The sequence below is a fragment of the Oncorhynchus keta genome, chromosome 20, assembly GCF_023373465.1.
Source record: "Oncorhynchus keta strain PuntledgeMale-10-30-2019 chromosome 20, Oket_V2, whole genome shotgun sequence".
NCBI classification, from domain to species: Eukaryota; Metazoa; Chordata; class Actinopteri; order Salmoniformes; family Salmonidae; genus Oncorhynchus; species Oncorhynchus keta.
The window spans coordinates 1,296,922-1,309,542 of NC_068440.1; the positions used below are offsets into that span (position 1 = coordinate 1,296,922).

Consider the following 12,621-nt stretch of genomic DNA (forward strand, 5'->3'; position numbering starts at 1 on the left):
CAATGCAGGAGTGTCTTCGGGACAAGTCTTTGAATGTCCTTGTATGGCCCAGCCAGAGCCCGGACTTGAACCCGATCGAACATCTCTGGAGAGAGCTGAAAATAGCTGTGCAGCGATGCTCCCCATCCAACCTGGCAGAGCTTGAGAGGATCTGCAGAGGAATGGGAGAAACTCCCCAAATACAGGTGTGCCAAGCTTGTAGCGTCATACCCAAGAAGACTCGATGCTGTAATAGCTGCCCAAAGGTGCTTCAACAAAGTGCTGAGTAAATGGTGTGTGAACTTAAATATCACATTTACATAAGTATTCTAAAAACCTGTTTTTGCTTTGTCAGTTTGGGGTATTGTATGTATATTGATCAGGGGAAACGTAATACATTTTAGAATAAGACTAACATAACAACGTGGGAAAAGTCAAGGGGTCTGCATACTTTCCGAATGCACTGTGTATCTGCTTGGGAGACTCTCACAATGCCACTGAAGCATCTCTAATGTTTCTGTATTGTGTTACTGTAGGAAACAGAAAGATTGTAGAGAGGTCCGTCAGGAGCCAGCACTTCCTTCCTAAGGTAATTCTGTGTGTGTGAATGTGACGTGTGACTGGTCATAATGACAGATGTAATTCACTCGTTCAGTGGACATCTGATCTCACAATATACCCATTTCATTTTGATGGACTAAAGGAGTTTATGAATGAAACTTGGGAATCACTAGAGACATGAGTGTCAGTTCAATTAGAATGTCTCTTCTTTAGAGGGCTTACATGGCTACCATTGGCCAGAATTTTAGTATTAAAACTTACAAGAGACGGATCATTTAACCTTTTTTAAAATTTTTATCCCCATGTAGAGTAAGACCAATGCCAAGAGCAACCAGAAAGCTGCGAAGAATGATTAGTTGTTGGTGCCTTCAAGGGGCTCAGTCTGAATGGGACAGGAGGCGCCCAGAGCTCTATGACCTCTAGCGGGGACTAGTGTAAAGTCATGTGAGACAACTTGTATCACCTGGCCTCTACTTCCAGGCTTCGTTCACGTGCGTGAAAGCCTGGCCGAAGCTAAATTGACCTATATTTATGTGGTAACAAAAAATGACTGGGAATGAGGTTACCCTTGTGTGAAGTTGAAGACACTGAACTCTAGGAAAAACAACACTTGTGATGAGAAATGATAATGAAGCCAAAGTTGTAAAGGTAGACTCAGCGGTATGACACATGCAGACAGTAAACAGCATAGTGGGTCAATTCCCGCAACAACTAAGCGCGAAGCTCAACTCTGATGTTTTGGTCCAGTACCTACCACACTAATGGCATGAAGCAAAGCTGTGCGCATGTGCGAGCTCATCTTGCGTCTCCCTCATCTCAATATCTGCTGCTGGTGGCAATGTCATTTTGCTGAGTCTACCTTTTAAGTTTGTTTAAAGCTGAAGGGGTAAGTGCATTGGCATACCCCTGCAGCCCCCACGCGCCTGTTAGAAGTCTACTTTTTATTTTAATCATTTTGACAGTAACCCTCAAAAGAACTACGACCTTGCGGGGGTTCAGAGAAACTTTTACGCCAGTGGGTAAGTGAATGTGAAGATGCATTTCAATTGCTTGATCTTTTCTTTGCCCCTGTAGCGGTGGAGATCACTTTGTCATTTAGTGCTGGTAGTCTGTTCTGTCTGTATTGTCATGCGCTCTTATTTAACCTTTTTAACTAGGCAAGTCAGTTAAGACAAATTCTTATTTACAATGGTGGCCTACCCCGGACCAATTTGCGCCGCCCTATGGGACTCCCAATTATGGCCGGATGTGATACAGCCTGGATTGACGCCTCTTGCACAGCTGCTGTGCCACTCGGGAGCCCGACCATTGTTAATGTTCTGCTTTAGACCAGAACATCCTCGATAGGTTTGTCATTGAACTGATTTACAACTTACGCACTTTAAGAAAATGTACTTTGTGTCAATTTGTCTGTCTGCCAAATGGAATTGATTGTCTTTAATATTGCATGAGCATAAACTGGCAAATCTCTTTGTAAATGTATAACTTGATCACTCAGATGACCTATTTAAGAATATATTGGACAGTGTAACAATTAGAGTTAAACTGACAGACTAGGCCCTGGCTTTCTGTGTTACTGTAGATTGAGTGCAACACTGCTGCAATTAAACACTTGATATGAAAACAGAATGGATGCACAATGCTACGGAAGAATACTGTTCTTATGACAAAGATGATGGCTAGAGGGTCACGAGCAATGGTAAATTGAGGTAACTAATTCCAATGTATTGAAGAGAGGGGGCATCAATATAGGAATAGTGGACTTTCTGGCTCTGTCCCAAATGACACCCCATTTAGTTAATGTCTATTGCCCAGGATCCATATGGTTCTGCTCAAAAGTAGTGCACTACATATGGAATAGGATGCCTTCTCTGTGTAGTGGAATCGACATTCTGATGAAGGCAAAGCAAGAGGGATACTTGCGGGACGTTGTCGCTACCTCGTTCGCCAACCAAAGTGCATGAATAGTGGAGTAAACTGAAGGGAGAATATTCGTGCACTCGCAGAAATAAGTATTTCTGAAATCTACTTCCATTGTCCTCCAAGAGCGGCTGGACCCCTTGTTTCACAGTAAGAGAAGAATTCCTTCATATGTTATAGGATCCTGTAACTATTTCCGAACACATACCAGGCAGTCATTACCTGAGGATGTCATTGTTCTAACCTGAACCTAGACTGCATTGTTACAAACAAGCTTTTATTTAAAGGTATATAAAAAAATACAGGCAAACTAAGGTGGTTACAGAAATGGAAGATTTCCTGTCATCTTTCCTACTTTAATTGAGGCCAGTCAGTGTGATGCTCTCATGGAGGTTGCACGTCACAATTATATACATTAAAAAACAAGCACAAAAGTACATTTCTCAGGACAGTGGATGCACTGTCAAGAGTAAGTAAGAATAATGGGTCGAGTCTCGATTCTCCACCCTTCTTCCCAAGTGTGCACTTCCAGACTTCCTCGCATGGATTTTTGCAATGGTGGAAACTCTCTTCGGCCAATGCTTTTAAACATGATGTGGAGTGTGCAAGTGCACACTTTGGGTAGTATCCTTAACCATCACAACTCAGACGTCACTCTCTCTGCTCCATCTTGACTTTAGGAGGCTTCAAGAATGATCGGGGTTTCTTCTCTTTTTTAGCTTTGCCTTTGCCTGCCTGGAAACTCCTCCAACTATCCACTCGGCCATCCCTTGTTTCCTTGTGACAAAAAATGTAAGGTATAGTCAGCGATGCATGAAGAAAACAGCAATATCGGGCCGACTTCTACAACAACTGACTTTACTCTGCTGGTGGTGGTGGTAACGCCATATCCCTGAATCTCAGTTAAACTACTGAAGAGCCTACAGCTACTTTTCTTAACCTTTTTAACTAGGCAAGTCAGTTAAGAACAAATTCTTATTTTACAATGATGGCCTACCCCGGCCAAAACCTCCCCTAACCCGGACGACGCTGGGTCAATTGTGCGCCGCCCTATGGGACTCCCGATCACGGCCGGTTATGATACAGCCCGTGATTAAACCAGGGTCTGATGTGCCACAGGTACTCCGTCCCTCCTCATCCCAGCTTCTTTTGGGAGATGATCGTTTACTGCTTAATGTCATTTTCACTCAAATGTAATTTCAACCTTTTTTCAACATACCTCAAAGTTCTTCTGCCATTCCCTCTCTCGCTTAGCTTTCTCAGCCGTCTCAATCTCTTCCTCTCTTGCCCTTTTCCTGAGGAGAAAAATGACGCGAAACATTGAATGGTATTCCCTCCTTATGGCCACCAAAATAAGACCAAAGACATGAGGGCCATGTATTCCTATAATTCAAGTATTAAGCAATCACACTGAGCGTTCTGTGCTGATGTGTTTCACCAACGATATACAGTGGGGCAAAAAAAGTATTTAGTCAGCCACCAATTGTGCAAGTTCTCCCACTTAAAGATGAGATGCCTGTAATTTATCATAGGTACACTTCAACAGACAAAATGAGAAAGAAAAAAAACAAATCCAGAAAATCACATTGTAGGATTTTTAATGAATTTATTTGCAAATTATGGTGGAAAATAAGTATTTGGTCAATAACAAAAGTTTCTCAAATACTTGTATATACCCTTTGTTGGCAATGACAGAGGTCAAACATTTTCTGTAAGTCTTAACAAGGTTGCTGGTATTTTGGGCCATTCCTCCATGCAGATCTCCTCTAGAGCAGTGATGTTTTGGGGCTGCTTTCTATGGGGTTGAGATCTGGAGACTGGCTAGGCAACTCCAGGACCTTGAAATGCTTCTTACGAAGCCACTCCTTCGTTGCCAGGGCGGTGTGTTTGGAATCATTATCATGCTGAAAGACCCAGCCACGTTTCATCTTCAATGCCCTTGCTGATGGAAGGAGGTTTTCACTCAAAATCTCACGATACATGGCCCCATTCATTCTTTTCTTTACACGGATCAGTCGTCCTGGTTCCTTTTCAGAAAAACAGCCCCAAAGCATGATGTTTCCACCCCCATGCTTCACAGTAGGTATGGTGTTCTTTGGATGCAACTCAGTATTCTTTGTCCTCCAAACACGACGAGTTGAGTTTTTACCAAAATGTTCTATTTTGGTTTCATCTGACCATATGACATTCTCCCAATCTTCTTCTGGATCATCCAAATGCTCTCTAGCAAACTTCAGACGGGCCTGGACTTGTACTGGCTTAAGCAGGTGGACACGTCTGGCACTGCAGGATTTGAGTCCCTGGTGGCGTAGTGTGTTACTGATGGTAGGCTTTGTTACTTTGGTCCCAGCTCTCTGCAGGTCATTCACTAGATCCCCCCGTGTGATTCTGGGATTTTTGCTCACCGTTCTTGTGATCATTTTGACCCCACAGGGTGAGATCTTGAGTGGAGCCCCAGATCGAGGGAGATTATCATTGGTCTTGTATGTCTTCCATTTCCTAATAATTGCTCCCACAGTTGATTTCTTCAAACCAAGCTGCTTACCTATTGCAGATTCAGGTCTACAATTTTGTTTCTGGTGTCCTTTGACAGCTCTTTGGTCTTGGCCATAGTGGAGTTTGGAGTGTGACTGAGGTTGTGGACAGGTGTCTTTTATACTGATAAGTTCAAACAAGTGCCATTAAATACAGGTAACGAGTGGAGGACAGAGGAGCCTCTTAAAGAAGAAGTTACAGGTCTGTCAGAGCCAGAAATATTGCTTGTTTGTAGGTGACCAAATACTTATTTTCCACCATAAATTGCAAATAAATTCCTTAAAAATCCTACAATGTGATTTTCTGAATTTTTTTTCTCATTTTGTCTAACAAAGTTGAAGTGTTCCTATGATGAAAATTACTTCTTAAGTGTGAGAACTTGCACAATTGGTGGCTGACTAAATACCCCCCCCACACTGTACCCCCAAACGCTTCATGTACAATATTCAGGGCACTGTTACCGTTCATGCATGTCCTTGGCTTCCCTCTCCTTCCTCTTGATTTCAAGCTCTGCAAACAACTTCATAGTCTGCTTGTACACCGCCTGTCTGAACTGAGAGAAGAGTGGTTTCCTTAGTAAAATAACAATAAGCCCAATATCAAAACAGCCTTACATCTGTTACAAGTTAAGTTTAACCACTTGTCAATACCATTTCTGGGTCATCCTCCACGAATTGAGGCTTTCCATCCTTCTTCAGCTGTTTCTTCTTCTCTTTCATCTGTTGCAATAAAATATGCCACAGCACAACATTTTTACTGCAATACATGAACTTCAACTGTAATAGTAGCATCACTACTATTCATACAGTTGTACAGTAAATATATACCCTATTCCCTTTATAGTGCTGGCAGTGGTCAAAAGTAGTGCACTATAAAGGGAATAGGGTGCCATTTGGGAAGCCCCCTATAAGACGTATGAACAGAGGGACCAGCGGTCAGTTACCTACATTATGCTCAACATATTCCCTTCCTGCTTGGATTACATCAACTGCCCTCTTCTTCTGTTCTGGTTCCAGCAGGTTTTTGTATGCCTTGTCCACAGCTAGAAATAGTGGTATTGGGGGTTGATGAGAACTCTTTGAATGTATTCGGCTAACTGATGTAGACATATTGTGCCTGCAATCATATTTCTACCTTCAAAGGCTAGTTGTGCTCTGTCTGGATCATCCTGGTTCTTGTCTGGATGGACCAAGATGGACAACTGAAATGGAGAGTACATATTACTTGTTAGATATTACTGCACTGTCGGAAGCTAGAAACAAGCATTTCGCGACACCCGCAATAACATCTGCTAAACACGTATGTGACCAATATCATTACAATTAATTTGTGTGTTTTAGATTCTTATCCACTGCCATTCCACCTCTAAAAAAAAACTATAATCGGCAGCTATATCGATAATCTGTGACCTTTGCCTCCCTAAAAACGATATCGGACCCAAAACTCCCATATCGGTCAGTCTTCGGACATCATTGCGGACATCCCGAGCTGACACGGTACAGATCTGTTGTTCTGCCCCTGAACAGGCAGTTAACCCACTGTTCCTAGGCAGTCATTGAAATTAAGAATTTGTTCTTAACTGACTTGCCTAGTTAAACAAAGGTAAACGAGGGGGAAAAGCAATGTTTTTGCATTAACTTCTTTGTTGTTGCAATATCTATCGCAAACGGAAGTGGTTGTTTCACCACTAAGGTTTACAGTTAAGATATGATGGGAAATCTAAACTATAAAATAGACAGTATGTAAATCGACCAGTACAAATAAATAAAAGCAGCAGTGATGGTAGTGAGTGTCAGAGTGCATGTTTGGAATGGGTGTAAAGAGTCCATGCAAATAGTCTCTTAATAGGGTGCAGGTGGACACCTAGGGTTGGCTGTACAACAGTGGTATGGCCTGGAAGCTGTCAAGGAATCGGTTGGTCCAAGATGGGATACTCCGGTACTTTCTGTCAGAGATGTAGCATACCTACCGCTCGGAATCTCTTCTTCAACTCCTCATCTGTTGCCTCTGGATCGATTTGTAACACCTGCAATTGAAATTAGGCATTTTACTAGAAGCAAAGTTGACACTGCATAGCCTAAGCAACACAGATGAGGCTGTCAGTAAAATACCAATTTACATCAAGCGATCCAAACCTCTTGACAAAGTCACTGGTGTTGGACAAAGAATGTTACACCACGCCTTTCCCTTTGAGAAACACATTCTTGCACTTTGCCATCTTGCCCAGACAATGGTCACACAACGTTAACGCCATTTAACTTTGACACCATTCCAGCACATTCAGCAAGTATATCAAACGGGTTGAATACTGCAACGATGCGTCAGTCAGCACAACACCTAAGCCATTATGCCAAGAGGCCTGAACCTCTTGATGAGGTGGCTGGTGTTGTACTAAGGACCCTTCAATGCAGTTCTACATATCAATCTTGTCACAATAATAATAGATCAACTACAGCCACTTACCTCAAAGGGGTTTAAATTGAAGTAGGACGACCCAGGTCTGAGCAGCCTGTCTATTTGCTGCTTCGAGGTTAGCACAGAGTCTCTTTTCTCTATCTGCTTTACCTGTTGGACAAAGTAATGTCATATTAGTTAAGGTCACAGAAGTTCACTCATGATCATTTACATAATCTTGATCCCTCTCACTGGCCAGCTGGCGTAGCATTATACCGCAGGCCTCATGAGTCCGTTTGGGGAAGGTTGGATAGATGGAACTGAGCATGTTTACATTCATTCCAGAGCACTAGCCAGCAGACCCGACCTGCTTTCTTACAGCTGCACTAGGGTCTGACAGGCTTCCTGTGTAGATTAATGCTGCGTTTACATGGTATGAGGTAGACGGCAAACTGCATGTCATTGTTTTCAATGCGAGCACAACGGTAAATGCCATCTGCCACTATGGTAGATGGGACTTGCCGCCAGAGTTAAAATATTTTGCTGTCCTCCATAATGTTGTTTTTCTTCCAGATGTAGATTTGCAACACTGGCTTGCTTTGCCCTCAGTCTTTCTTGCTTTCTTGTCCCACTATGCAGACTGATATGACAGCTTTTGCATACCTTGTCTAAACCCAGCATAAAACACCACGTACCGAGATTAACACCTCAATCACACTGACAGCGTCATTGCGTTTTGGTACACCAGAAGAACATTAATTTCTAATGTAATGCTGCATGTTCTACGTTTTCCAAGCCATATTTTGCCCTGGCTCTGCAGTGCCTTCTACACAGGAATCCTGTAAGACCCAAGTACAACTGTAAACAAGCGGGTCGGATCTTCTGGCGAACTAGAGCAAATATTATAATATAGCCTTCTGACGAATACGTTGGGGGCGTATCCATAAGTGAAATACCGAAACTAATACTTGAAAGACTACAGATCAAATACAACCATTCACCACTTTAAAAAAAAGCAAACACAATTTCTCTACACTTACAAAACAAAATAGCGGTTTACCAAACTTTATGCGTATTAGGATCACTGAGAATTGTTCTGGCGAATCAACACCACAGCTGCTAGTGTTAGCAATTGCTAGCTAGCACATATACACACACACCGTGTTATACGAGCAAACGAAAGCTAGCTCGCGTCAGCTACTGAGCTAGCTAACGTTAGCCTCTCGAGCTTTTTAGCCAGCAGGTGCTTAAAAGGCCTCTTACAAATCCAGAGCATTAATGGTCGGAATTGTTCAACACCTTAAATAGCATATATTTCCTAAATGTATCATACCTCTGTGTAGAAATGATTGAACAAATCATCCGGACCACTCTGGGCAGAGGGCTCTCCTCCAGCAGCCGCCATCTCGGCGTCATTCATCTGACGTCACAATATCCACTACCACGTGACTCAATGCAGTTTTTTTGCGCGCATATGCACATACCTACTCATTCAAGGGTTTTTCTTTATTTTTAACTATTTTCTACATTCTCTTCACTATTATTCTACGTCAATGACCCACCACACCTCCAGGCTGTTGAAGGTCTATTTGACCAAGGAGTGATGAGAGTGCTGCAACAGATGACCTGGCGTCCACAATCACCCAACGTCAACCCAACTGAGATGGTTTGGGATAAATTGGACCGCAGAATGAAGGAATAGCGGCCAACAAGCGCTCTGCATATTTGGGAACCCCTTCAAGACTGGTAGAAAAGCATTCCAGGTGAAGCTGCTTAAAAGAATGCCAAGAGTGTGCAAAACTGTCATCAAGGTGGCTACTTTGAAGAATCTCAAATATAAAAATATATTTAGATTTGTTTAACACTTTTTGGGTTCCTACATGATTCCATGTGTTACTTCATAGCTGTGATGTCTTCACTATTATTCTACAATGTAGAAAATAGTAAAAATAAAGAAAAACCCTTAAATGAGTAGGTGTGTCCAAACTTAACTGTTACTGTATTAACTGGTACTGTATATAAACATAGGGACCTTCAATCAACATTACGGGCCGTTTCCCAGACATATTAAACCTAGTCCTGGAATATAAAAGGTTTTAATAGGGAATCGCCATTGAGAAAGCTTTTTAGTTCTGGACTAACGTTAATCTGTGCACGGGAAACCAGCCCTACATGTCAATAAAATATATAATACATCAAGATTTGTGATCGCTAATAGTACAGGTCAGGTTTCATGTTCCAAACCATTCAATAAACTGCATAAAACATAGCTAGTTGATGTAAAACTTCACTGTAAAAGAAATTAAAGGCAAGGAATATATATATTTTGATGCTGAAAAACTATTTGGGTGTTCAAAAATATACCACATTTACTACCGATGCACAGAAAAAGCAGTTTCCTATCTGATATATCTAAGTATCTACCGTTCATGGAAAGTGAGCTCTCGTCAGTTTCGGAGCGCGTGAATCTTCCTCCACGCAACACTCCATGGACAACATCGTCGAGGTTGGTGAATCCTGTACAGGGCAGTCAACAGCTGCATGATCACCTACTGAAGCCTTGGTGAAACAGCTACTGCATGTCCACAGTGCACTGCAGCAGAGGCGGCAGCGGTTGACATTAAAATTACTATCTCAGTCATTGTTGCAGGTTATATTAATTTTTCTTCAATATTAATTATGCTGATGTGTATCGTCTACTACTGATACAGTATGGAGAAATATCTTATAAAGCCCCATACAAATTATGAAACCTATTGGTCAGTCACCTGGTTTTGATTCATCTTGATGATTGTAAGGCCACAACCAGAGCAAAGGTGACACTGGGCCACTCATTAAGTGTCCAGAACATGGCATCACAGCAAGCGCCATGGACAGATGGGTCCCAAAACTTACATTCCAACTTCGGATCACGCCATATCCGATAGTGTCCTCAATTGATGAGGTCGGTGTCTGCTCATGAGAAACCAGTTGGTAAATGCAGATTTAAGAGAAATGACACAACCTCAACCCCTGTTGTAATGTAACGCTAGATAAGTGATTCACATTTTAGTCATTGGGCAGATGCTCTTATACAGAGCAACTTACGAGTTGCGGGTGCATACATTTTTTTGTACTGGTCCCCCATGGGAATCGAACGCAAGCACCATGCTCTACCAACTAAGCCACACAGGACCCTGTTATTAAGGAGTACATGTTCAATCGAAAAGGGCAAAGTCATATCCCACCTTTCACATACATCAACACCAGTCTTGAAATCCCAAAGTATAACAAGAGTCAATTTACTTCAACAAAAATAAAACAGGTCTGCCTAAATGGTCAAAGCAAAACATGGTCCAACTTTCCTCTCATATTTAATTTGTCTGCTAGGGCTCCGGCTGATGTCCAGCAGCCTGTGTCCAGCAGCCTGTGTCCAACAGGCTGTCTTCAGGGTGACAGGTGGAGGAGCCACAGCGACAGTGGGTGGTGACAGTGCCAGCCCCGGGCGGCTCTCTTGGCCTACTCCAGGGTCTCTAGGCGCTGGATGGCCTCCCTCACCCGTGCAGCCAGGCTCTCTTTAAGGTCCAGGCCTTGATGTAGCTGCTTAGACAGGGAGTCTAGTCTGCCTCTAACCACTCCTGCATAGGTATGTGGACACATCAAAATCAACAGAATAATCAGTGCAACTGTCCCCAAAAAATTATATTTATGTAAAATAAAGATTTTATATTGAAGAAATTAAATATTATTTTCACCTTCCATTCTATGAAATTAGAGACAAGAGGTATGGGGACAGGAAGATCAACGTAGTAGAGTAGCCATGGAGTCTTTTCATCAGCCTGGGCTCGCAAATATGCCAAGAGTTCCTCAGGGGAGGTGTCTATGCCCACTGTGGCCCAGGCTGAACGTTTGGAGGAAATAACAGTCTCCTTAGGGGGAGAGCTGTAAAAGGGCCACAGAGAAAGCCATCTCAACCAATATCAGACATTCCCGTAAAACAAAGCACGAGTTCAGCAACACCTCAATAGAATCTTTAAAAATATATATTGAATGCTAGGTTATCAATGGAATCCTACTAGAATATTATAGGCAAATATCAGTAAATGATTGACATCACATCTCAGAGCATCTTCAATGGATTTACTTATAAAAATAATTTATATTACATTAAGGGCTCCGATTTCAAATGTTATAGATGAATAATACACAACAGAATAGAATTGGAACAAATGACACCTTACCCATAAGTCTACTCCATTTGTATAAGCCCAACCTAACTGGTCCACAGGTAGGACAGGGTGAGGGCTAGCTTGAGGGCAGCTCCCCTACAGTCTGGTGACAGAAGCAACATATAACACACAACTCTTATTAAATAGCATCATTTGAATATACCTTTGATTAGACATTAATACAATGCTAAATTGTTGCCAACATTAATCACATTTGCTTGTGAGATAAGGCACATCTGTGAAACAAATACACTGCCCAATTTCCAGGCACCATCTTGTTCTATCGCTTGCCCAGCCGTCGACTAAATTGTAATCTTGAAATACATTGGGATCAGTGTTATCAATTACCACAGTAGGAACAGGTATCCATCATACAGAAGGTCAATGTCAGAGTTTCTAATTGCCCAATAAAACATATGCTTAGCCAGAGGGGGAAAAAAAGAAAAAGGAATTCTAGTCCCTTCGCTTTCCTCGAGAAAGTTGATTTGAGATTAAGAAAGGAAATCATTTTTCAAAAGAATGTGGCATGGGGACAGTTCAAGCAATTATCACAATGGGGTGTAGCCAAGGTTGTGTCCCAAATTGCACTCTATTCCCTATGTAGTGCACTGCTATTGACCAGGGCCCTATTGGCTGTTTAAAAGTAGTGAATTGGGTGCCATTTTAGACAGAGCCTAAGTGACAGGTGTTCAGTTGGTTTGGAGGTTTAGACCCATGACCTTCATAAAAAGCCTAGAATCTGACTGTCTGCTTTTGTCCATTTCATTCCGTGAATTAATAGGTCTAATCTGCTTCAGAGTAATGTGGTCAAATGGCTTTAACACTACTGTGACCTACCACGCCTTGGCCAATCAGGATGACTAGGCTAACTCCCAAGTAAGAGGGACGATAATTACCTTCTCCAGATTTGAAGTTGTCTAGAGTTCCAAAAACAATGCAATTATATAGAAGCTTCATTACCCTAGTTTGAGGATGCAAGGGTTGTCATTGAGACCCACAAAAATAAAACATTTAAAATGTAGAA

At 42.1% G+C, this 12,621-nt stretch overlaps 1 protein-coding gene across 1 annotated transcript; it reads right to left on the bottom strand.

The window, feature by feature from the left end:
* Positions 1–2,720: 2,720 nt before the first annotated feature.
* Positions 2,721–8,886, bottom strand: LOC118399126 (dnaJ homolog subfamily C member 8-like). The gene is made up of 9 exons (XM_035794939.2): positions 8,723–8,886; positions 7,459–7,560; positions 6,965–7,021; positions 6,130–6,196; positions 5,943–6,037; positions 5,646–5,714; positions 5,457–5,548; positions 3,680–3,755; positions 2,721–3,237 (listed from the first exon to the last, which is right to left on the bottom strand). The coding sequence occupies exons 1-9, from the start codon at positions 8,807–8,809 to the stop codon at positions 3,112–3,114; spliced, it is 771 nt and encodes a 256-aa protein (XP_035650832.1). The 5' UTR covers positions 8,810–8,886; the 3' UTR covers positions 2,721–3,111.
* Between the last annotated feature and the right edge of the window lie 3,735 nt (positions 8,887–12,621).

Excerpts from the sequence above, each read along its gene's own strand:
- LOC118399126 (XM_035794939.2), bottom strand. The coding sequence starts at position 8,809 with ATGAATGACGCCGAGATGGCGGCTGCTGGAGGAGAGCCCTCTGCCCAG. Across the intron at positions 7,561-8,722 it reads TCAATCATTTCTACACAGAG|GTAAAGCAGATAGAGAAAAG; the intron begins GTATGATACATT and ends TTTGTCCAACAG. Across the intron at positions 5,715-5,942 it reads GGGAATATGTTGAGCATAAT|ATGAAAGAGAAGAAGAAACA; the intron begins GTAGGTAACTGA and ends TTATTGCAACAG.